We start from the raw sequence: 26,290 nt of genomic DNA on the forward strand, positions 1-26,290 counted from the left end.
ACACAACATTAGTCAAGCAGAAATTCACACCAAGAAACTGGCGATTAGAAAGAAATTAGCCCTTTAGTGAAGGATTGTTGGTTCAAATTGTAACAGAATGTACATATAAAAATATACAGAATATTTACAATATACAGGATAATTGTATTCTTTTGAAGCATAGACCTTCTATAATTAGGTGAAATACGTTGATTGTTTAATAAAATTTTATTTTTTGTATACCAATGGTGTAGCTTTAAACCCACTGCCATCGAATTCCGACTCATAGCGACCCTATAGGACAGAGTAGAACTGCCCCATAGAGTTTCCAAGGAGCCCCTGGCGGATTTGAGCTGCCGACCTCTTGGTTAGCAGTGGTAGCACTTAACCACTACACCACCGGGGTTTCCTAGTTACTTTTAAATATTTATTTCTGAAGCCCCCCTTAAAAAAAAAAAAAAAGGCTACTGACTGAAGTAGAAACATGGTGTCACTACAGTAATAACCTGTCAGAGAATGGTACACTAAAGGCGTTGAACAGCAGAATGGGAGATATAGATGTTAATTACTTGTTTAGGGTCATAGCCCATCGGTCACTGTTGATACTTTAGGGTGTTTTTTTGCGGTATTTATTTCTTCGAATATTTAACAGTCTTGAGAGGCAGTGACTGGCAATAACGTGTAGAGTTTCTAGAATGTTATGAGTGCTTATTAAACGTTAAAAATCCTGGATGATGAAAAATAAGACAGTAAAACTGCTATACTCTAAAATATTTTAAAGCCATAGTAGTAACTATTTAGAAAAGTATAAAAAGTAAACATAGTGCACTGAGAAGATCATAGTAATAATGGACCACTTATTCCCATAAAAGTCCACCCAGGCAATTTCCTCTTCAATTTCTTAGGAGATTGATAAAGGCTGTGGCTACAGCGGATAAACCCAGCGGATAGAGCACGGGTAAAACAAACCAACCCTCATTTTGTTTTGTAGAAACCATGTGGAGCTCTGCCTACGACAAACGGGGTAGCTTCATTCCATACAATACAGTTGGTTCTCCAAGTGCCTTCGCTGCGAGCTTCGAGAGGCCTCCAAGCTTTGGGAAGAGGAGGCCCCCTGGTGCGCGCGTGCTTCACCTCCATAGGTGTGACGCGACACAGTGGCACCGGGAAGGCAAAGGCGCTTATGCCAGAAAGGAAGTTTTTTATTTCCATCTGACGAAACGCGAGAAACATAAGCTGGGCTTGGGGATGCTGGCCGCGGCAATTCGGAATCACCTGCGCAGCCTTCAGCGGCTGGGGAACTCTGCGGCGACGGCTGAGAACCCAGCGCCGAAAGTTTAGGGAAGGAAGCGAAAAAAAAAAAAAAAAAAAAATAGAGCTGCCCCTTTAAGAACTTCCCTTCCCTTTTACTCTATGTTTACATAACACGGCGGCCGATCCGCCGCCGGGCCGGGGGCGGGGCGGGGAGGGGGCACGGACGGCCCCGCGCGCTGGCAGAGGGGGCGCCCCTCGGGTCGGGGGCGGCGGGACTGGTCCGGGGAGGCGGGCGGCTCCCACCTGCCCGCGCGCGGCTGGGCGGTCTGTGGGCCTGCCCCCGCCCCTCCCCCTCCCTGCCCCTGCCCCTCCTCCCCTCCTCTTCCTCCCTCCCTTCCGCGGGGCTCCGGCGGCGGCGGCGGCGGCAGCGCTCGGCGCGGGCAGGTCGCTCTGCTGCCGGTTCCCATTTGTTGCCAGGTCTGGCTCGGAGCTGCCGCGGCGCGCGGAGCTCCGGGGAGCCCGGTGGGGCAGCCGCGCAGCCACGACGGAGCAGCCGCGGGACTGGCCGCCCCGCGCCCCCTTCGCCGCCGTGCCCTTCCCGGGCGCGCTCACCCCCTTCTCGGGATGGGATTGTAGCGGCGGCGCGGACTCGGCGGGGATCGCGGCGGAGGCGGCGGCAGCGGCCGAGCGGGGCTCCATGTTTTCCCCCGACCAAGAGGAGCACTGCGCCCCCAATAAGGAGCCGGTGAAATACGGGGAGCTGGTGGTGCTGGGGTGAGTCTGGGGGCCCTGACCTCGGGCAGCGGGTAGGGTGGCGAGCGCCCCGGGCTGGGGTGGCCGCCGTGCGCCGGTATCCCTGGACTGGCCAGCGGGGTGGTTGGGCGCTCTCTGGAGACTGCCGGGCTGTTGGGGCGGTGGGAGCAGCTCGGGAGAACCGGTCCGCGGGGGAGGGATGCGCGCGATTAGCGCGCGCGCGGGGCGCTGCGGCGGGCGCCGGGATGCACGGTCCGCGAGGAGGGAGGCAGCGGAGGAAGTGGCAGAGAGGGGCCGGAGACGCCGCCAGGGAGACTCGGGCGACGAGGACAGCATCCGCGGCGGCGGGGACTTGGGCGACGCTGGGTCCGCGGCGCGCAGCGCTCAGGGACGGGGTCCTGGGCCGCACCACCGGGCAGAGAGTGCGACTTCCTTGCGCGCTGCGTCCCGCCGGCCCGCGCCGATGAGGGTAGGAAGGCGCCGGGGGTGAGGCGCCGCCGTCGCGGCCACCTGGCAGTCTAGGAGGAGACCCCCACACTTGGCGAAGCTGCGAATCTCGCCCGGCCCCCGGGGCCCTCTACCCCGCAGACTGTGAGCCCCGGGCCCCAGGACTCCGCGCGCGGCGCTCTGGACCGACGGATCTATGAGGCGGTGGTCCGCGGGCAGCGTTTCCCATATTGTTATGGTGGCAGTGAACTGTCTGTGACCCAGCGGGTCAGTGGGCCCTCAGCCTCTTCCTCCGAGAGTGTCCTGGTGGGGGAGGGACCGGGCTGGGGAATGAAGCGCGGGACTGCATCCCCCTGTGTCCCTCTGTTCAGGCAGCGGCCTCGCAGATGCCCTCCCGGCGACAGGGGCAGTGCGGGGGAGCTCTCCAGCTTTCACCCTCCTCGGCTCCCTCTGCTCTTGTGAAAACCACATTTTGAAGATAGTAATTATCTACAGTCGTTAAACGGCAGCAATTAGAGACTTCATCTACTTCCTGAGTTTCATTGTGACATTTCTATTGTTTACCCTTAATAAGCCAGGAGAGAGGCTTCGCCAGATTAAAGCAGGATAAAGTGGGCAATGACAGGGGAGTGGAATGGGGAGGGGGGGGTTAGGCAGCCAACTCTGGAGAAGAAGCACCTTGGGTTTAACATCGGAGGAGAAAGGAGTATTTTTTCTTTGGATGTGTCGTTCACGGGAACCGGCGCGTTTGTCCCACGTATTGAAAGACCTGCATTCAGAACATCATTGGTGCTGATAGGTAGGCTTAGCACACACATGAGGAATCACTGGCATAGAAGGACTGAGGAAACTTTGAAAAAAGTGTTTTGATAGCTGAGTACCTTGAACTAAGTGCCAACTTAAAAATAATTTTCAAGAGAGGGAGGAATAAGAGAAACTTGGAGACACAGTACAACTCAAAGTTTTCAGGTCTTCCTCACTTTCTTGCTATAGTATTAATTGGAATATTATTAAAATCACCCATATTAGACGTCTAAATTACCTATTTTGAAGGTGATGTGCAGATGACCATTTTTCTCACCAGTGTTGGAATTGCACTTAAAAGACAGATGTTGAGGTTCATTGGAAGGAGGGAGGAATGGCAGGAAAAAAGCAGAGGCTTAGTCTGTTTTATGTAACCTCAGCCCAATCTAATTTTGTAGGGTTCGGTTTTGTTTGTGTGGCTGGCTTGAAAGTGTGTTTAACACTGTGAACCTGACATGAAAGATTAACTTATGCCAGAACTTGATTTCATGATTTCCTTTTGAGGAAATCATTGTTGAGATGTTGCAGAAAAGCAGCGTGAGAGTGGGCCTGGAGAGGTTTTGTGTTCATAGCTGGAAGTGCAGGGCATTCCGAGGCCGTGAACAGGATTTATACTCTGGATTGTCCTAGTATCAGGGGCTTTACCCTAAAATAGGCTGTGTAAATGCATTCCCAATTGCATGTGCTTTGTCCTTTACCCACGCTTTTCCAGGAGAAGCAAAGTATGACATAGTTGGCACTTAATATTTTGGGCCAGGCACTCTGCAGTTATATGTGAACCTACTGTGTGTCAGCACAGTTTGGCACTGGGGATCCAGCAGTGAACAAGGAGCATTCATTTTGGTGTGGAGTAACAGGCATGAACTGAAATAAACATGTAAACAAATGAATAATAAATAACAAAATTAAACAATTTCCACCAAGTTTTAGAAAAAAGTTGATTAACTTAGAGAGTGACTGCTCTCTTCAGTTAGGTGGTCAGGAAAGGTCTTTCTGAAGAGGTGAAATGTGAGTTGATACCAGACTGTTGAGAACATCCTGGTTTGGTTTTTCAATACTTGAGAAGACTTGTAGTCTTGTTTTTATTTTGGGAGGAGGTTTCTGATCCTTTAGCAGTATTGAGCACATTGAGGAAGCTAGGTAAAATAGCGATTTGCTAGGTAGGTTTTAAAGAGACCCTTATTAACTTATATCCTATTGTTAGGACCTGACACAGTGCCCTCCTTCTTAAAACAATATAAGTCAAATTAACATTCACTTTGCATGCCCGATCATGTAGAACGTAAACATTGGTAGATAATTCCTAGCAGATAAAATTATTCTCAATGTCTAAAAATGTCAAATTGCTGATATTGTTAGAAGCTTTTGCTTATACAACACAATGCTTTTTACTGTTGTGTGATTTTTTTCTCACTGTCTTCCAAATTTCATGGAGAAATGGTACTAGGATAGCCTGGAGAGCAGAATGAGCTGATATATGTGTCTACGTCCATATACAAATACTTCTGCATCTTATCATGTGTTACACATATTTAAGAGAATGCCAGGTAGTTAGGATTTTAGTAGGGTCATCACTTTTTTGGCAGGATAGTGACTGGTTATTGTATCAACTACAACTCTCTCTTGTGTCCATTATTTAATTGAAGGTAGAGAACATGACAGGTAAAACTACCGGGTCTTTTTTGCTGTTAGTTTAAAACTGGACTAAGAGTTTAAAGTTGGACACATGTCACAGGATTGGGAAGCAGTTCAGTGTAGTGGGCGGAGATGAACTTACAGTCGGGAGACCTAGATTCAGGTTCCTCTCTCTTGCCTACTGGTTTTGTGATTTTGTCCCTTACTCTGTTTCTTTACCAATAGCACAATGTGATTGGATTAGGTGGTCTTCAAGGGCCCTTCCTGGCCTACACTCAAATACTGTTCATTGTCTCTAGTATGGAAAAATGTATGATTAACATATTCTGAGCGCCTGGCATTTGTTGACTTTGCATATTATTAAGGTGATGGTGGCAGAATTCAAACGGGAATGCTTACTGTGTTTTAACAGCAGAAAAGGCCAGTGCTGTGATTGACTTCTATGAAGTATGCAGAGCCCTGGTGGTGTAGCGGTTAAGAGCTACAGCTGCTGACCAAAAGGTCAGTAGTTCGAATCCACCAGGCGCTCCTTGGAAACCCTGTCGGGTAGTTGTACTGTGTCCTGTAGGGTCGCTATGAATTGGAATCAACTTGATGGCAGTGGGTTTGGGTTTGTTTTTTTTTTTTCATTTGATTGTTCACAAAATGTATTTTTATTGGCTCTGTCAAGCAAGGGTCCGTAGCTTAGGGCCTACAGATGGAATTCAAGGGACTCCTTACGCTTGAATGGGGTAAAAAATATATCTTTGTTTTTATTATACTCAAACTGAAATTTAGTGTTCCACTCAATTATAAGTGTAGGCAAGGAATCACAGTAGCATATTAACAGTACCTGTGACTTTGTGGCTAATAAAAATTATAGATGTTTTCATATCACATTAGAGTTGTGCTGATATCTTAGAATACCACTTACGCTCATCACTACTTTGAAATTGTAATAATTAGACTTGCTGCTGTGTTTCCTTATTTAATGCAGTATTACAGAAATCTAAAATCCCCGACCCAGAAATATATATATAACATATATTGTTTTGTTATCCATGAGTTGGAGTCAACTTGATGGCAACATCTAACAACAGTGATATATATTATTATATCACAATTTAAAAACTCTTTTGATGATTAAGTATAATTGATTTCACTTGTCCTTTGCATTTTATTTAATGCATTTAAAAGCACTTTTCTGAGAAAGGCTCTATGGATGTCACCAGACTGATGCTTAGCACAAAAAAAGATTAAGAACTTCTGCAAATGAAGGTTTATAAACATGACTGAAAAAGGAAGTATTTTAGTTAGTGGAAACTGATCAAGGTCTACAAATGCAGGGTCAGGGAATCCTGGCCCTTTTTCCTTTGGATGCCATCATATTCTCAGATAAGACAAAGAAGACTCTTGCTTGGAGTATAGTCTGTATTTAAAGAAAAACAAAAAACAGCTCCCAACTTCTGTATACTGTATTTTTCTCAAATAACATGCTTACATACAATGCACGACATAGTTTGCTTACAAAAATAGTGAGGGAGTGGTTGTGCAGTTGCCAAAAACACATATAACGTGTGCGTTATTTGAGTAAAAAAGTTACTTTTTTTGGTTTTAACCTTGGCACTTTGCCTTGACTTACTCCTCCGCTTGATAGGAGTAAGTCACCTTGAAATATTCCCTAACAATTTTTCTTTTCTCATCCTCCTCTCTAGTTGGGCTCAGAGACATCAAACACCAGTATCCTTTATAGACTAACACGTCTTTGAACTTTTTTTTTTAATTAAAAAAAAAAACAAACTTTACTGTCACTCAGTGTGTGGGGTGATCTGAAGAGCTCAGATCTGTTTGTGTGGATGGAGTGTCTAATTCCATAGTCTCTTAAGGGTTGTAATGTTACTGGCTTTGGGTTGCTATATTTTCCTTTACTAACTTTAGCCTTGTTTGGAGTATGTGGCTGTCTGTGCTGCTTTGTGGTTTCTAGTCTGGCTTTCTCAGATTTGTTTCTCTCTTTAACACACCCAGTCTGAAACCTTCATTAGGGCTTTTCATTTTTGATTGTATTTCATCATGTGACCAATATTTGGGGATGGTTTGTGTAAACAAAAGTAAAGCCAGGTGGATCCAGGTGCCAGCAACTTTAACAAACATATTTTATTTAAGAGATAAAACACATACCTGCACACAAAAGACCAAATAAACAAAAGCATACCAGTTGCTGTGTCACATTGGGACAGAGGGTTGTATCTGCTGTGCTGGGATCAGCAATGGGGCCTCCCCCTGGAGTGTGTAGGGCTGTAGGTTGGCTGTTGAATGGAGGCAACAATGAGTTGGTGTACCTTATTGGTATGGAAGGCAAACACCTGTGAAAAGGAATTTCTGATGTCTTTTGTTTTAAACGCTTCTCCTGGGGTGTCTGGAAATCTATTTTATAAAAAGAAAAGTGAAGGTACAAATGATTGCATTATTAGGTTCTTACTGTGCTTATTGCCATTTTCATCTTCTAGAAAATAAGAAGAGCGGAAAGTGCTTAGTATTTCATAGCTTTGTCTAAATGCCCTGTTCTCAACCTCCACACACGTGAAGGTCAGTTTTGAGGTGTGTGGCGGTCAGTTTTGAGGTGTGTGGCCAGTAACTTGTGACAGGTATTACTGCGTGGATCTTGCAGATGATTCGGAGGTGTCCTCTTAATAATGCTGTTTTCCACTCACTTGCACTCTGATATGTTTTCTCTAGTGGGAGAGAGAGATGGAGTTATGTCAGGTAAACCAGGAGTTTATTCACTCAACAAATACTTATCAGGTGTCTGTTCTTCCAGGCACGGGGATGTGGTGTGGACAGGGCAGACTGACCCCTGCCCATATGAATTGTGCATAACCTGTAGCCTATCTCTTATTGTCACAGCCCGTTGGAGAACAACCATCGCCGACATACAAAACCAAAACCAAACCCGTTGCCGTTGAGTCGATTCCGACCGTATAGGCCAGAGAAGAACTGCCCCATAGGGTTTCCAAGGAATGCCTGGTGGATTCGAACTGCTGACCTTTTGGTTAGCAGCTGTAGCTCTTGACCACTACGCCACCAGGGTTTTCTGCCGACATACACTTTATTTATTTATTCCTCAAATAATTGAGCATCTACTGTGTGTCAGATGCTGGCCTTGGCACTAAAGGATCCAGAGGTGAACAAGACAGATACAGCCCCTGTTGTTATGGAGATTACAGTACAGTAAGGGAGATAAAAAGCAATTCACAGAGTGTACACTGTAAGGGGGGACACATTAGCAGGGTCACCCATCCCGGTGCCAGGATGAGAAGAGAATGGCCAGGTGGAGGTGGGAGGGAAAGGGTGATATGCAATACTCTTGAGACCCAGAGGTGAGCGTGCATGGCTCCTTTGAAGAGCTAAGAAAAGCCCTAGGTAGCTAGAGAGGACTGGTTGAACTCAATAAGGGGAGAGATGAGGTTGGGGATGTTGATGGGGGCAGATCTTGGAAGGGTTTTATACTTTATCCTAAGGGCGTGGGAAACTGTAGCAGAGTCTTCAGCTGTGAAATGGGAGCGGAGAAGGCACTTCTTCAGGAAGTGAGCTCAGCTGTCCTGATTCCTGTTTCTGGTTCCCGTCCTTGTGAGGCTTAGTTGCATCCCTTAACCCTAGTTCTGTGTGATTAACCATTCACTGAGTGACTCAGGAAAATATTTATTGAGTACCAGCACTGCTCTGGGCACTGGGCTGCAGAAGCAAATGACAGACAACTTCCCTGCCAGTGCAGAGTTTACCTTTTAATGGGAGAGATGGGCAGTGGCAACAGAGCAAGCAAGCAAGTAGATAAATTTCACAGAGTGCTTTGAAGAAAATAAAGCAGGATGGGGGGGAAGGGGGTGTGATTGGGTGGGCAGGGGTGGGGGAACTAGCAGGATAAAGTGCTAGGGATAAGGGTTGGGGGTCCTTTTAGACAGAATGATCAGGAAAGGCTTTTCTGAGAAAATAATCCTGTTTCCTTTGAGAGCCTCCATCTTTTTTGATATCTACTATATATGTGTGTGTGTATATATGTGTGTGTGTGTATATATATATATTTGCTTAAGCCACCTTGAGTGGATTCTGCTCTTACGCCAAAGGGTTCCTGAGTATTCCATTAGCTAAGGAGGCAAAATATATAAACAATTTCCCAAAGAGAAAGAAATATAAACACATATAAGGACATATATTTAGCATCCCTGGGCATAAACATGCTTTTGTCTGCCTTGCTGCTTGCCACGTGCTCAGGATAATAATTGCATTCTACCAGAGTTCATTGAAATAGTCTGGTCTTCCCTCAGAGTTTGCCCTTTGAGGGCAGGAACCATGACTACCATCCACTCTGGAGAGCTGAACACACTTCATCTGGTAGGCATTAGGCCCTCCCTGAGTGTCTTGAAGGAATGAATTTCCATGACACACCCGGTGCCCCATTCGACAAAGAAGTTGCAGGGGCTCAGTTCCTCAATTTGGAAGGAACAGGCAGACTTTGTAGCTGAGCTCCAGTTTTGTAAACAGCCCTACCAACCTTTAGGGCCCAAGTTAAAGCCTCCCTGAGATTCTATACATGTACTTTACTGATACCAGATATTCCAATTTCAACTTTTGTTTGTTTTTCTTTTTGTCTGTCACCCAACAGTCACTTTGTCACCTGCAGAAAGTTCTGCCTTGGAGGGAAGCAGGCCATCTGTTCTGATTCCCTCAGCTGCTCTGAGCTGCATTGCAGTGGGCTATGGTGGCGTTGAAAGGCTGTGGTCATTAATGCCTGTTAATGATGGCTAGAAATACTATGGAATACAACCCTCTTAGATGACAAACCTAATAAATATGCATCGGGGGTATTTTCGGCAGCAGGTTTAAGGCTATTGCAAGTCATTCTCTATTGAGGTTTTATTTCCAGCCGTCCACATAATGCTTCCCACTCTCAAACACTTAACTCCACTTGTTCCCTGCTTTTCTGCTCATGCAGAATCTGTTTTTAGGATAAGAAATTATTATTTCAAGCTTTGTACTTCCATTCTAATTAGTATTGTTTTAACAGCATCAAACCAAAGCAGGCAGTTGTATCTTTAGCTTCTAGACCATTGGTATAAAGCAGCTGTTTACTGTTACTGAGTGCCTCCGCTAAGCCTCAGAGGATTCTTCCTCCCTTCCCATCCGTATGTGGCCTTCTCGTACTTCCTGGTACACAGTTATGTTGTCATTGTTTTGAGTCAATTCCAACTCATAGAGACCCCATGTGTCAGAGTATAACTGCTGCATAGGGTTTTCTAGGCTGTAAGCTTTACGGAGCAGATCTCCAGATCCTTCTGTGGAGCCACTGGGCGGATTTGAACCGCCAACTTTCAGTTAGCTGCTGAGTGCTAAACCCTTGTGCCACTAGGGCTCGTACACAGTTACAGATCACCCTAATTATAATCAGAACTTGTGATGGGCACGCAATTAGGTTATTCTGGAGCACTCGATTATTTATTGGTTTATTAATTTACTGCCCTGAGGAAAGGCCGTTTCTGCAAAAGGACTCTCGACACAAAAGGGAACGTGCTTTCACATCAAATCCCAGAAAATTATTCAGACTGGATTCTGGCTGTAGTACATAAGATTATGTTATGGTTGGGGTGCTTTTGTTATTACACTGTCTTGGGTAGAATTTAGAATGGAATCTTTATTTTTGCTCTATAGCTAAAAGTACACAAGAGGTTTATAGTACAGATAGATAAGTGGTGTTTGTCAGCAGTTTATACATCTCAAAATACTTTTCCACATACTTGAGCTTTTTTCACTTACTAAAGATTCGAATGTTTGACCCTTTAAACCATCCAATGAAAGAATTGTACTAAAAGGCCATGTTGCTGGGGGCCGGTGTAGAGATGGCCTGACTTCTCCAAGGTCATGCAGCCAGTTGATGATCAGATAAGAGAACTCAGGGTTTACCAGTTCCCATGCTGTTCCCACCTTGTCTTCAAAACGGCCAGCAATAGCCCCTCCTATTCCCTGTATCCCTGTGCTGGACTTCCCATCAGGAGGTGAAGTTTTTATCCCCTTGAATCTTGGCTGTCTCTTTGATTTGCTTCAACTAGCTGAATGTGTTCGTTTTGGGTGTTGCTTTAAGGGGTGTTGTTAGTTGCCCTCTAATTGGTGCTGACTCAGGGTAACCCTATATACAACGGAATGAAATGTTGCCCTGTCCTGTACCATCTTCACAATGTTGATACGTTCATTCCATTGTTGCGGCCACTGCGTATTTTAAGGGTGGCCTTCCAACCCGGGGGGCTCTTCATCCAGCACCATATCAGACAATACTCTGTTGTGAGCCATAGGGTTTTCACTGACTGATTTTCGGAAGTAGATCACTGGGTCTTCCTAGTCTGTCTTAGTCTGAAAGCTCTGCTGAAACCTGTTCACCATGAGTGACTCCGATGGCATCTGAAATATCGGTGGCATAACTTCTAGCATCCCAGTGACATGCAAGCCACCACAGTATGACAGACTGACAGCTGGTGGTAGAGAGGTGTTGTGGCTTCTGTTTTGAACCTCTTTGAAGGCATCTGCCATATAAAGAAGGCTGGTTGCCTTGCTGGAGAGAGTGGCTCTGGTGGGTAAGAGATTACAAAAGGAGAAAGAGGCCTGGCCAGTTCTGAGCCATCCTAGCCACTCTAGCTGAGGCAGCAGTGTGAATAAAGTCATCTTGAATCCTTCAGCCCATCAGTCTGCCCAGTTAACACCACATGGAGCAGAGATGAGCTGTTCCCACCAAGCCTTGCCCAAACTAAAGAATTGTGATCCAATGAATGGTGGTGGTGGTTTTAAGCCACTGCATTTTGAGGTGGTTTGTTATGCAGCAATAGGTGACTGAAACTCCATGATGCCTCCTTTTCATATAGTTCTGTTTAGATTTGACAAAATCAAAAAATTCACTAAGTTTTTGTTGGGTTGTTTTTTCTTTCCTTCATAATATCGATTATTTTAATAAGTACAATTTCAGCCTTTTGAATGAGTTATTCCCCAAATTAAATAGTCCATTTTCTGAAAAACTTAGCTAACAAAAGCATTTGTGGGATAACTGTATGATATATAAATCATCTACAGTTCTCTTTGCAGTTTTTAATCTCTCTAATCAGTATTATCTCCTGAAATTTGCTGAGAACACGGCAGTTGAAGAATGTCCAAGCTTAGCTGAACACCATGCTCCTGGTAAACTCGGACAGAAGCAGCTTTAACCAAGGGCAGCTAATACATGGCACAGATTTTCAGCCTTTTAAAGGTCACTCGATGTGAAATTATAGAACTAACAGATTTGAGTTGTGGAGGTAATCTGTATTAGTACCCTGCAGGTACAGAGTGATGAATGGATCAGAAAAATGTTTTAACACTGCAGTTGGGTGGTAAAATGACAGAATGAGAATTCATTGATATCCGTTCTACCTGTCTGTGAGTCAACAGTAAGAAGGAAGCACAGTTCCTGAACTACTTCACATGACTCATCCCCACCACTGATGCCAATTCCATGCTGATTAAGAAGCAAGCAAAGGCAGAAGATTGCTTTGGCATGGTGCATCCTGGCTAGGGTAGACCAGTACTCTGAGATAGTACTGTCTCTGTAGAAAGCGAGATGGTGTGGGAAAGCAGCCATACCTGCCAACCAGCTGCACAATAGCACGGTGGAGAGAACTGCAGGCAAAGAAGCCACTTGTTACCACCTCAAAACTGAGCATCTCCATAAAAGAGGGCGGCGGGGAGGGGAGAGCGATTTCTCTGGTAGCTGAAGTGGATATAACTTTTGAAGTTCCCTCAAGTCTGTTTGGGGAATTTTAACCTTTGCCATATTTAATCAGAGAGACTGACAAATTTAAAACGAAGGCTTTGTATTCCAAGTTTATGAACTAAGTGTGAAAGAAATGTAAAGAATTAAACCTTCAAATGATGTATTTTATAAGTTTGTAGATTGCATAATTTCATAACTGTCAAAGTTTAAAATGACACCAGGACTTTTGGAACACCATACACATATTTTTTATTGCATGTGTATTCTGTGTGAAAACTAAAACAAACGCACTGCTGTCCAGTTGATTCCGATTCATAGCAACCCTGTAGGACAGAGTAGAACTGCCCCCTAGGATTTCCAAGACTGTAATCTTTATGGAAGCAGACTGCCACATTTTTCTCTTGTGGAGTGGTCGGTGAATTCAACCTGCCAACCTTTTGGTTAGTTACTGAACGCTTAACCACAGCACCACCAGGGCTCTTCTGTGTTCTTCAGGGCTTTGAACCAGTTTGTTCTGTTGATACCCACACGCCCCCCAGCTGAAAATCTGCATCCCAAACAAGTTCCCGGGAAACGCTGGTGGCATACTAGTTAAGTGCTAAGGCTGCTAACGGAAAGATCTGGCTGCTAACCGAAAGATCGGCAGTTTGAATCCACCAGCCGCTCCTTGGAAACTCTATGGGGCGGTTCTACTCTGTCCTATAGGGTCACTATGAGTTGGAATCAACTCAATGGCAAAGAGCAAAGGAACAAGTTCCCTGCTGAAAGTTTGCAATTCTAACAAGTTCCCAGAAAGTTACAGGGTGGTTTTGAGTTGGAATTGACTCTATAAGTAATGAGATGTATTAGGGTTATTGTTATTTTTTCAGTTTTGATGATGATGATTTCATGTTAGAGGACCAGGAGTGGTGGAACCCTTATAAGGAAATGCCATCCAGGACATACAATCTAAAGGGTAAGACAGATAAATTAGCAATAAATCATGCATGGTGTAGAGGAAAGGTGGTTAGAGGGAGCTGTTATTTATCAGGTGCTCTGTGTGCCAGGTCCTATTAGGTGTCTTACTTTATCAGCCCCAGGAATTAGATTTTATTATAGGCAGTCCCCTGGTTACAAACAAGATTGGTTCCTAAGTCTGTCTTTAAGTCGAATTTGTAGGTAAGTTCTTATTTAGTGTTAGTCAAATTCTTCATCACAATCGCCTTCACTTGCTGCATGTGCAGCATTTAAATCATTGAAAAGATTTCGAGCCTTTTCTTGCACTAATGTATACGAGCCATTGTATTTAACACTAGTCTGTTCTTAAGTACTAGCTATTTTTTTTTTATCCCTATGTCAGATGTTCTTAACCTGGGAACTTACTGTATTTGGGAAATGAGGTTCCAGCTTAGTGACTTGTCTAAGGTCACTCACCCCATCAGTGGCAGAGCCTGGGTTGAAGGTAGGTTTGTATCGCTTGAATCTTTCCAGCAGGATGAAGGTCAGAAGGTCAGAATGATTTCCCAGAGGAGATGGCCTTTGAGCAGAGTTTTGAAGGGTGACCTGAATTTTGATAGAGTGAGAGAGGGTGTTCTAGGCTGAGGAAGCAGTAGGGGTGAAAGCATGGGATTTTTGGAATTCATGAGATTTGGCTAGAGACTGAAGTGCTTGGGGAAGGAGACAAAGTTGAAAGTTAGGTTGGAGTGTTATCACCTGTTCAAGAAACACTCATGCTGTGGATACAGTGGGTATCAACAGTGGTCCCTGCCTTCAGACTTATAGCCTACCAGGAAAGAAGGACTTCCAGCAGATTAAACTTGGCAGAGTGTTGTCAAGAAGTGCAGTGGTTAAGAGCTATGGCTGCTAATCAAAAGGTCAGCAGTTCGAATCCACCAGCCCCTCCTAGGAAACCCTATGGGACAGTTCTGCTCTGTCCTAAAGGGTTGCTATGAGTCAGGATTGACTTAACAGCAACGAGTTTGGTTTTTGGTTTTTACTGTGGGAACAAAACTAGTTTGTGTGGGGAGGGAGGGATTCCATTTAAGTGGGGATGGAAAGGGTGAGTAGGAGTAAGCAGAGCCTTAACCAGGGGGAGTGCCCTGTACCTGAAGGCATATTAGGAGCTTGAGTAGGAGCTAAGAGACATCCAGTGAGTTTGGATATTAAGGGGTTGGAGGGGCAGTGTAGTGAGATGTAGGTCCTCTGAAGATGTAGGCCTCCAGGAGTGGGTAGCCTTGATAACATTTTGAGGAGTTACTCCATCCTCTAGGTAATGGACGCGTTTTAAGCTTCCTGAGTTAACCAGTCTTCAGGAATGGATCTTACTTGAAATCTCCAAATAGGCTATCCTTTTCTTTAGTTCATTTGCTTTTACCTTTGGCCCTTGTTTCCTGTCAAGGGCCAGTGGCTCAGGTTGCTGTAGCCCGCCTCCATGTGATGGCGACTGGGGGGTAAAATGGTCAGTTGTTCACTTGGTGAGTTGTTGAAAGAGGAATGAAAGACCTCTTTTACTTTTGCACGCGCAGTCGCCTCTCCTCCGGAGCCTTGCTTTCGCAGAACGCCCAGGTGATGGCGTCCTGTGTGCACTGTCTACTGGGCTAATGGGACTTGCCACCCTGCAGCCTTCCTTTCCTCTCCCGGAGTAGGCTGAGTGTGCGAACCATCTAGGGGATCACTGGGAGGAAGGAATGAATACCCAGCTCCTCCCCCAGGTGCTTATTTCCGCCCATGGTTGGGCTTTGCCCTCTATAGTGTTGACTCTCCGGGCTGTCTCTGGCTGAGGCGTACTGGCAGAAGTGTGCGAACATGTAGAACTGGCATTTTGCCCGTAGAACAGCCCCTCTGGTGGTATAATTGATCCCATCGCCAGGAAAAGAGAGAGAGAAGAACAGAATTATTTTCTTGCGACATTTGCAGTAGGTATGTGGTCTCTGATCACAGACGGGTTGCTCTGTTTGCTTGCCCTGCTTGAGCTGTTGGTCCCATCTCAACCCCTACCTCTTCTTCAAGGTACTCCACTCCTTTTGAATTTAAGTGGAAGTTCCTGCTCAGAAACCTGTGGTTTAAAATCATTGTTAAAGAGTAAGCATTAGGACATGAGCTTTTTTTTTTTTTCACCCCTTCTGCGATGAGGAAATTCTAAGCTGGGTCATTGCAAGTTAGTGGCCTGTTCTTTCTCTTCGTTTGAGGTGCCCAGAGAGGCTGGCTCAAAGGTCATAATGATACTCAGTCTTCATTGAGTCCTTAGCCAGGCCCTGTGCAAAGAGCTGATCAAGCATGGCCTCTTTAAATCCTGTCCTCAGATGGGGAAACTGAGTCATGGTGGCTGAGAAGCTTGTCCAGGGCCACTGACAGAGCTCTGACTTGAACTCGGGGGTTTCTGCCTCCAGTGCCTTTGTGCCTAAATTCTGCCTTCACTCGGTGTGTTCAGAAGCAGTTTTGTACTTTTTTTTTAACCAAACACTTACATATTGGATATTGCCGTTAAAAGGAACCCTGATGGTGCAATGCTTAAACGCTTGGCTACTAACTGAAATGTATGTGGTTCAAACTTATCAGTGGCTCCAAGGGAGAAAAGATGTGCAGATCTGTTCCCTTAAAGATTACAGCCTAGAAAACCCTATGGGGGCAGTTCTGCTTACTCTGTCCTGTTGGGTCACTGTGAGTTGGAATTGACTTGATGGCACCTAACAACAGTAACATTCTCATTCAACACAATAACACAAAACTTCACTTTAACTAAGTTACCAGTAAGGTTAACTGGTTTTTCTTATAACTTATATTAACTTTTTTTGAAATTGCCTGTGTATGTGCTTTGCCTACTTACAGATCTTGGTCCTGTGCATTTTCAAAAAATTAACATATATGATCTCTATGAGATAAAAACATTAATCTTCATCATACCTGCCTTCTTATTCACCTGAATATTTTACAGTTGGATGAATGCTCCTAGGAAGACCTACCTTTATAGACCCACAAAAATTCAGAGTTCATTTCTCTAGTTTTGAAGGCAACCCCTTGAGTTATTTTGCCTCCCTGCAGAAAAGCTCTCTAATCCCGTTAGCTGTGGCATGCTCCCTTGAAATATTTCTTTTTCTTTCGGCTGTTGTTAGTGATAATTTAGGCCACTGTTTGTATTGTGTTTATAGCTTGAAAAAGGGGCTTTAAGTGCTTTTCCTCTCAAGCAAAGGCCTGTCTTTGCCTGGAGACTAATGTCACTGCATGCTGATTTATCCTTTCCTGCCTCTTGATCTTCCTGTTCGTACTGATTAAGGGAAAAGACCTTCATAACTTCTCTCCATCTCCTGACTAACTACTTACTATAGCCGTTCCAGCAATGGCACTATGAAAAGCATAGATAGGCCAATAGCAGTCCAGGAAAAATGCCTTTTATTTGCTTATTCTACATGTTAACTTAGACCAGATGCCAGCTTAAGGCTCTGGTGAAGCTCAGTTGGTTTAGACCCTTCTGGAAGCTGACATGTCTCCTTGCTGTGTGGTGTCAACCTTGCTGTGAGGACAGTTCAGCCTTTTTGGTTACATGAGTGATGAAGTACCTACAACTCAAGGTTTCTGAAAAAAGTGTTCTTAGCAAACAGGCACCCCAAGATATCAGATGGTAAAACACCCAAGGACAAACAGCATCTTGAGAAGCGGTATTAGATGTTACATGGGGGGAAACACAGACCTGGATGCACTGTGGGGATATAATTCAATCAGGAGATTCTGATAATGTAATAAGCCACACAGGGGTGAAACTCGAGTGATTTACACACGCCAGAATGCCCTTCAGTTGCATTATTGTCTTATAATGGTTGTCTGCCTGTGTCCTACTGTTTTAAATATTAAAAAAACAGAAAAAACCCAAAAACTCACTTTTTCCCCGGGTGGGAGAGAAAAGACACAAATCTTTATCACATTAATAATTTGTATGCCCTCCTTCCCAATCCCTACCATCCGTGACTGTCAAAGCCCATGTTTTGAGTTTAATTTTGAGAAGTTCTGTACCAAATAATGAAGCATACCGATTCTGCGTTGTATGAGAAATAAAACTGCTCCGAGATTGTGCCAAGTAAAATTTAGCTGTGGTGGCAAGCCCGCATGCCTCTTTAGCTCCCAGGAAACCTACTGAAAGAGAACCTAGCTCTATTCTTAATCTTGCTCCCCAGGCACAGCCATGTAGAGCTGCTTCCCTTTTTGTAGGTAGTATAGATAGTAAAGGTGGTCTGAGAGGCCCTGGGTGGTGCAGATGGCTAACGCTTGGCTGCTAACCAAATGGTTGGAGGTTCAAGTCCACCCAGAGGCACCTTGGAAGAAACACCTGGCGATCGCCTTCCGAAAAATCAACCATGGAAAACCTGTGGAGCACAGTTCTGCTCTGACACACATGGGGTTGCTGTGAGACAGAATGGACTAAGTGGCAAGTGGTTTGGTTTTTTTTTTTAAGGAAACCTGACCTCACTGAATTTTCCTGGCTACTGTACAATTTACTGGAGCTGTGGTGGTGCAGTAGTTAAAAGCTCAGCTGCTAACCAAAAGGTCGGCAGTTTGAATCCATCAGCTGCCTCTTGGAAACCCTACAGGGCAGTTCTGCTCTGTCCTGTAGGGTCACTATGAGTCGAAATCGACTCGATGGCAGTGGGTTTGGTACAATTTACTGACTGTGGGAGGTGGTAAGAACTTCAGGTTCTTGCACAGTGTGTGAGGTGTGCAAGGGGCACTGGAACATCTGCCATATGCCAGACACGTGATTACACCAGTCCTACAGGAGATCATGCCGTTCCCATTGAACAAATGAGGAAACAGAGGTGCTGAGAGGTTGAGTGACTTGTATGATGCTGCGCACTTCATAACGGGTAGAATGAAAATTTGAACCCAGGTCTCAGATTCAAATGCTCATGCGTATTCCACTTCTCAAAGCTTATACTGTGGTTATACGGTGGTTTTCCAAGATTGGAGAGACCATATCATCATCAGTAATAATTTTTCGTGAAGATCAGAAGGGCGTAACTCTTATTAATGTGTGGCGTTAGATTCTGAAGTTATGATTATAACAATAGAAATGCTGGCAACTTCTGCATTGGGCTGGCCGGAATGTGCTAGACGATGGTGTGGGCTGACAGTCTTCTGGGGGTCCGCCCCTCCCTTCCCACTGCCTGCTGGCTCCCTGCCCACATTTCCCTTTCTGTTCCTGCAGCAGGAAAGGTCAGAGGATGCCTGGCCCTGCTTTCCTGTTACCTCCATTCAGCTCAGACTCGGACAAAAGAGCTTTGCTCCCTCAGGAGAAGGGCTTTCTGTGGCCCTTTAAGCTCAGTTTAACTGTAAGGGAACCTTTCTCCGATCTAATTGGGTCTTTTTATCCACTTGAATACTCACCATGTTACTTACCATGATTCACATACTCTTCGATTTTGTTTGTGAAATTATTTCAACCCAATTTCTCTTAGATTCAACCAGTTTTAAGTTACGTGTCATATATCCTTAGAACTTGTAGATGGTAACACTGATCATTAACGCTGATCACACTGATCATTAACGCTGATCATTTAACTTTCCTGCACTGATAAACTTGTAAATGGAAAAATTTTATGGCAGTTTGTATGTAGCCAGTATGGTATTAATTTAAAAAGCTATATGCTAAAAATATATATAAGGAATGTTAAAGACAGTTTTGAAAGAAAGAAGACAAATCAGTCATGGTGCTAATATTTTCAGTTAATTTTGCACGTTCACGTCTAGTCATTGTCTTTACACATACGTGTTTTTAGATACTCCATGTTTTATGTAGTGTATGTGCTTCTTTTTAAAGTATTAGCTACCCTTCATCTGTAGAGAATTTGATTAATGCTAGAAAAAAGGTTAAAGTAAGCCAAATACGTTTTTTCATGATCAGAGCAGGTATGTGTTAACAAAATTTCTGCTTTTTGAGAGGTTGCATCACGAGTCCCCACATGATTTCTAAGGTGCTGTCTGTTCTAACAGGATATATAGGGTGGTGGCGGAGGGCGGGGGGTCGGGGAAATGCAGGAGCATATTCCTTTTAAAAGATCTCCGAAAAGCCAGTGTGCTGAGGCCATGGCTTCTGAAAATAAGTCTCTCAAGGACTTCCAAGGACACCAAATTCTACACATGTATTGCCCAGTCAAATCCAAGATAGCTTGTTTCGTTGGTACAATTTACTGACTGTGGGAGGCTGTAAGAACTCCAGGTTCTTGCACAGTGTGTGAGGCACGCAAGGGGCACTGGAACCTCTGTTGTATGCCATACCCCCCGCCCCCTATTATATGTTTGTAGAACTTTCTCCTCCCTCTTTTCTTCATCCTCTGTGCTTTTGCACATACAGTTCCCTCTGCTTGCTTGCAGTTCAGCGTTCTCTGCCTGGTGAGTTCTGCCTAACTCACCTGTTAGGCAGGTGATTTCATTCAGGTGTCACCTTCAGTGTGATGCCCTTCCTGATTCTTCCTCTTTCCTCCAACCAGGAGCAGTTAGGTGATCTGTTAGCTCCTTGTGTTTATTTCTAGTGTAGCCCTTGGTGCCTGTAAATGTCCCCCTCTTTAGAAGGCACTTTCAGCATAGGTAGGGCCTGTGTCTCACTCAGCTTCAGTCTGTCCCAGCACCTGGTCTGGTACCTGGCATTTTGTGAATGGTCAATAATTGCTGAATAGATGAAAATATATATATAGAAATATATATAAATAAAAATAGGCGAAAAAATGTTCTGTGGCACTGTGGTTAAGCTCTCTGCTTCTAACTGAACCCACCGGCGACTCTGGGAGAAAAAACCTGGTGATCTTTTCCCATAAAGATTACAGCCTAGGAAATGCTATGGGACAGTCCCACTCTGCCCTATAAGGATTGTTATAATTCGGATTGACTTGATAGTACCAACAACAGCAACAAAATGAATGGCTTCTTTCCCCTTTTATCTCCACCCCAGTTTTCAGGAATGTACAATTTGTTTTTTGAAAAGTATTTGCTTTACTTGTATGCTTTTGGTTAGGTTCCTAAAAGTATTCTCCTGTTTGTGTCTTCCATAGTAGGTGGTAGTTCTTCAGCACATAAACATGATGGATGCTCATTGACAGTGAGTGGACTCTCTGGTCCTGAAATGGGATGGTGATGAATTTTTCATTTTTCTTCTCAACTTTAAGAAAAAGAGGGAGTTAAAGTGGATGAGAACAGGGATGTGGGCTGAAGCTAACAGTAATTTCAGCAGCTTTAAATGCTCTTTCTTGGTATGTATTATTAAAAATCTCCCTGGAAAAATCAACAAACCCGAACATATCTTGACAGTGATAAATCTTTATTTTTACTCAAAATTAGTTTCCTCTGTTTTCTTATCTTTTCACTCTGAAGTCACAGATAAATATTCTTTCCTTTTTTTTTTTTTTCCGGATTCTTATCCTAGCTGGCTTTTGCGTGCTGACTGGTTTGTGTGTGTTTTTATTCTGCATCTTCCATTTTTTCAGCTTCTTTTCTTTGATTCCTAGAGAACTTCATGCTGATTTTATGTTCATACGCACATACATACTTACATAAAATATATATATATATACATTTGCTGTTAAACCACTTTTCATGTATTCTTTTTTCATGTCCCTACACACGTACTTGATGTTTGTTGACTTTTTTTCCTCCATCATACTATGTCCAGTACAGCTTGTTACATATTTGAAGCCAGATGGCTGGGGTACTCTGAAAGCTGACTTGAGTTTACTTTTTCCTTTTAAATCATCGTCACCATAAGATCTTGCCACTAAATTGTATTTTTGTTTCAGAGGGTTGTGTATAGCAGGGGAATAGAAACCATTTTTCTTCCCCCATTTTTCCCTCCTGGTTTCCCCGTACTTCCCATCTCCATCCCTTTTCCCACCCTGCCTTCAGCATGTAGCACCCTCAGATGAATGCTCTTCTCCTTTCTCCATATCCTGCTCCAGTTCTTATAGGAAGCGTAGCAGATAACGAAATGTCTAAAATTCAGGTTGTTCAGGGGATTTATGACAAATGAAAAGGGAAATGTGGTGATATTAAAGAAGTTATATACACATTGGAGAACATCGTAGTGGCAAAAATTATTGAGAGTTAAGGCCCTTATTCGTAGTCATGTCCGTATAGCCCTAAAGCTGTATTCTACGTGTAACACACACAGGCACATGGGCACAAATCTGCTTCTGTGACTGCTGCCTCACATTGCCAACGAGTAGAGGGGACATGGTCTGCTTTCCAGTGTGGGGGCACTCATCTTTGGGAGTAAGCCGCAGTCCAGTGCTTTGTCAGCCGTGGGCTTGTAAAGTGGCTTAATGAATTTGTTGATTTAGTTTTGACAGGATTATAAGAAGAGACTGTCTTACGGTGATTCTTTGGCCATTGTTTTTTGCCTTGTAGAGTTTTTCTTTGTGGTATGTTACGAGCACCTGCTCTCAATTAAAAAAAAGATCTAGAAATTGCAGATATTTTGTCAAAATGAGAAATAATGCCCAGGGATGGTAGCTCAGAGATTTTGGTGGAATGTTAGTGGTTGATGAGTTAATTTATCATTGCAGATCTCCTTAAAGTGAGATTCTCTAAGAGTTGACATTTTTGGCTTTCTGTTACAAATATATTAGCTACAGATGGTGGATATTATTAAAGTGAAAACAGCCTTTATTTTCCTGCTAGAATATATTTTTAAAGATGGAACTCTTTAGAATCAAAAGTGAATTGGTAAAAAGAGACTAGCAATAGGCTGCATGTTTTGCACAGTAAGAAAGTTAGCTGACTAGTTAACCTGAGCTTTATACAGTAAAACCGAAAACCAAACCAAACCAGTGTTCAGTCGACTCCAGCTTATGGCAACCCCGTGTGCGTCAGAGTAGAACTGTGCTCCTCAGGGTTTTCAGTGACTGATTTTCGGGAACCAGATCACCAGGCTTTTCTTCCGAGGTGCTTCTGGGTAAGTTTGAAGCACCAGTCTTTCAGTTGGTAGCTGAGTGCTTAACTGTTTGTGCCACCTGGGAAGTCCTATACAGTAAAGATCTCAGGTAATCACAGTGCTTCAGTAGGAGCATTACTTACCGATAGTTGAAGTTTTAGGCTAACTGGTGATTAAGCAGGATCTCTTTAGTGTTCTTTAAAAAAGTTACCGTTTATGTGTCTGCTTTTCCAAATACAGTATATGTGGTACACCTGAGTCTTTCTTTGCTGGATTAAGCTTGCCTCATTGATCCTTCTGAACATTAGTAACCATTGAATAACACTGTAAATTTAAAAGAGGTAGAAAACTAGGACCCAAGGGAATCCTTTGAAAAATGCCTTTCACACATTTTATGTCTGTATGTAAACCATATTTTGGAGGTAACTTAATTAGCTTCCTGTAAGGGCTGAGTGTAGGAAAGACATTTCTGTTGGTGGAGGATTCTCTTGGTTCCCTTAGATTCTGTGTATTTGCGTTTTTCAGTGTCTCCGAGGGGGTGCTGTGGAGTGTTGAGGTACAGATTCTTTGGAGACAATCTGGGTCATGGACTGGGGCTCCGGATTTAGATACAGTGGCAACAAAATAAACACGCCGGCTTGGTGGCTCTGTGGAACATATAATTTAGAAGCATCGCTACCAACTGTTAGATTATATTTTTAACCTTTAAAACTAGTAGTTTCTTATAATGCATTGGGCTGTTGAAAATGAGACTAAATCAGGGTTTCAACTGAGAAAAATTGGGCCAAGAAACAAAACTAGAGATGTGGTACGTGATGTATCATTCTCTGTCACTGTTCAGTTAGAGGGATGCCTTTTGCCTAAATGCAAATAAAAATAATAATTGACTATCTCATCTCAATGACCTTGGTAATTGTTACATCCTCTGTTGTAATTTTTTAGTGTAATGTATTGAATGCCAAGTGTTTTAATTGATGTATAAAGCACAGAATTTATACAGGACTCCTGCCAGTGGTCTCAGTCTACAGCTGGATGTGTTTCTCTCTTCTTCTCTTTCTCCTCCTCTGCTCCTCCCCTTCTCTTCTTCTGTTTCCTCCTCTAGGTATGCACTCTGACATTTTTTATTTCCAGGTAGATCTTAACAGTTTGCCTTTGACAACAACTTATAGGAGTTTCGTGTGAAGAACTTGTCAGTGTAGAATTTGTCTGTTTTTCAGCCCCCCGTTTAAAAATCACTTCCCAATTCCTTGCCTTCTGGGTGGAGGTGACAGTGTTATGATGGGCTGGCAACTAGTCTGACATCAGTTGGAAAGATTTGGTGGGGTGTTGGTGAAACAAAGTACATTTTCACCCATCTAGTAGAAATTTGTTTTTATCACTGCACAAGAGATGACAGTGTCAAGTTTACAGTGAGGAGTCATGATAAATGGGGTTTGTATCTTCTTTCAGAAATCAGAAAGTGCTTTATGTCTTACCATTAACATAAGAACCCCACAATAAATTTTCTATGAGAAGGAGAAAGTTGGGTGTGCAGAGTACAATGATTTTCTCATGTGAAATTGAGAAGTTTCTCTTTTTCAGTCGTTGGAATGGATGATAGAGAAAAAAGAGCTCTTTGGATATATAACATGTAATGGCTTCATATCAAGATCAAATGGAGAAAAAGAAGGAAAACTTGAGCTGCCTGAAACTTAGTGAGTCATTGGAGACTGTTCTGTTGCCAGGACAGCAGGCTTTTTTTCCAGGTTCCCTTTAGGGCATCCTGACCCTGATTAACTGTCACCTCCAGAATGTTTCTGATCTGAGTGTGGTAGGTTTGATTCTTCCACACGTGTGTAGCGATGGTGGTTTTGTGCCTACGTTTTCCCTTTTCAGGGTCGTTTAGCAGTATAGTTAATGTGTGAAGAGTGACTACTCACCTGATAAAGTTAGATCTCTAACTTTATCATCAGTTGTTTAAAGGGCAAGATTGTCTGTGTGGGCGATCAGATTCAGGGCTGATAGTTTGGATTTAAGATCTAGAATTAAACCGTGCTGAGTTTAGCTGGAGCACTGGTGGTGCAGTGGTTAAGAGCTATGGCTGCTAAACAAAAGGTCCACAGTTTGAATCCACCAGGTACTCCTTGGAAACTGTACGGGGCAATTCTGCCCTGTCCTGTAGGGTTGCTATGAGTCAGAATTGACTAGACGGCAATGGGTTTTTGAGCTTAAGTTGTAGAGGTGCTTCAGGGAATTAAAAACATATTCTTCTTTGCATAAAAGTTCAGAAACCTGGAGAAGTGAGGCTTGGACCGATTTCATAGAAATGTTATTTGGTTCCGGAGATTTCCGTCTGAAGTGGGGACAATAAGCTGCTCTGCTCTGGGCTACAATTCCTTGCCTTACATCATTCCCTGACTTAGACAGTTATGGGAGGCTCCAGGAAGGAGGTTTCCCGCAGACAGCCTCTGGCTGCTGCCTTTGCCACAGACATATGCTGGAGGAGACTGCTTGGTGTACCCGTTCGCAGATATTCAGAGCTATGAGCAACTGGACCACGCGCACCCCGCCTCTTGTTGGCCCCACGCCTGCTGCGCAGCTTGCTACCGTAGCCTGGTCTGTTGTGCACTCACAAGAGCGTTACAGTGCTCAGAAAATTACTATCTCCAATAAATTGCTGTTCTTGTTTAGTCATTTTTCATGACGAGGTGACAGTGACTTCAGGAATGTTGTTGTAGTTAGGTGTTGTCGAGTGGGTTCTGACTCACAGTGACCCCATGTACAACAGACTGAAACACTGTCCGGTCCTGCGTTATCCTCACAATTGTTGCTATGTTTGAACCTATTCTTGCAGCCACTGTGTCAGTCCATCTCATTAAGAGTTTTCCCTTTTTTTGGTGACCCTCTACTTTATCAAGCCTGATGTCCTTCTCCAGGACTGGTCCCTCCTGATAACATCTCCAAAGTACAGGAAAGCAAGTCTTGCCATCCTCACTTCTAAGGAGCATTCTGGCTGTACTTCTTGAAAGACAGATTTATTCATTCTTCTGGCAGTCCATTTAATATTGAATATACTTAAGGGGTTGTCTTTAAAAATTGTATGTGTATTTAGCAAGAAGTGCTGAGTCTCACAACAGATAGTGTATTTTTGCATAGGTTTTGGCAAAGCACCTTGCATTTGGAGCTATTTCCCTAACATGGAATTAGAAAAGGCATTTTCAGCATTTCCTCACTTTGGAATTCCCTGCGACTTTTTATTCAAGTCAAAGTGCAGGTGGTTCTGTGGTTCTTTTTGTCTTTAGTCATTAATTATTATTTCTTATAATGCCCTGGTGGTGCAGTGGTTAAGAGCTCGGCTGCAAACCAAAAGGCCGGCAGTTGAAATCCACCTTCTGCTCTTTGGAAACCCTATGGAACAGCTCTCCTCTGTCATGTAGGGTTGTTATGAGTCAGCACCAAATCAATGGTACCTAACAACAACAACAACATAATGCCTTATGGAGCCCTGGTGGCGCAGTGGTTAAGAGCTTAGCTGCTAACCAAAAGGTTGGCAGTTCTAATCCACCAGCTGCTGCTTGGAAACCCTATGGGGGGGCAGTTCTACTCTGTCCTATAAGGGTCGCTATGAGTTAGAATTGACTCAATAACAATGGTTTTTTTTTTTGTTTGTTTATAATGCCTGTATAAGAAGAGACTGAAATGATGGCTACTTAACAGGAATATTATATAATAGGATTATTTGTAAGTTCTGACTTTAGAAATATTGTAAAATTATCTTTCTGACA

At 43.7% G+C, this 26,290-nt stretch overlaps 1 protein-coding gene across 1 annotated transcript in view; it reads left to right on the forward strand.

Annotated features, from left to right (window-relative positions):
* The first annotated feature begins 1,811 nt into the window (after positions 1–1,811).
* Positions 1,812–26,290, forward strand: part of PELI2 (pellino E3 ubiquitin protein ligase family member 2) — a 217,407-nt gene continuing 192,928 nt past the window's right edge. Inside the window, exon 1 of the mRNA XM_003408488.4 lies at positions 1,812–2,007. Within this exon, the coding sequence (XP_003408536.2) occupies positions 1,931–2,007 (77 nt within the window). The 5' untranslated portion in view covers positions 1,812–1,930. The remainder of the gene's footprint in view (positions 2,008–26,290) is intronic.

The sequence above is a fragment of the Loxodonta africana genome, chromosome 10, assembly GCF_030014295.1.
Source record: "Loxodonta africana isolate mLoxAfr1 chromosome 10, mLoxAfr1.hap2, whole genome shotgun sequence".
Taxonomy (NCBI): Eukaryota; Metazoa; Chordata; class Mammalia; order Proboscidea; family Elephantidae; genus Loxodonta; species Loxodonta africana.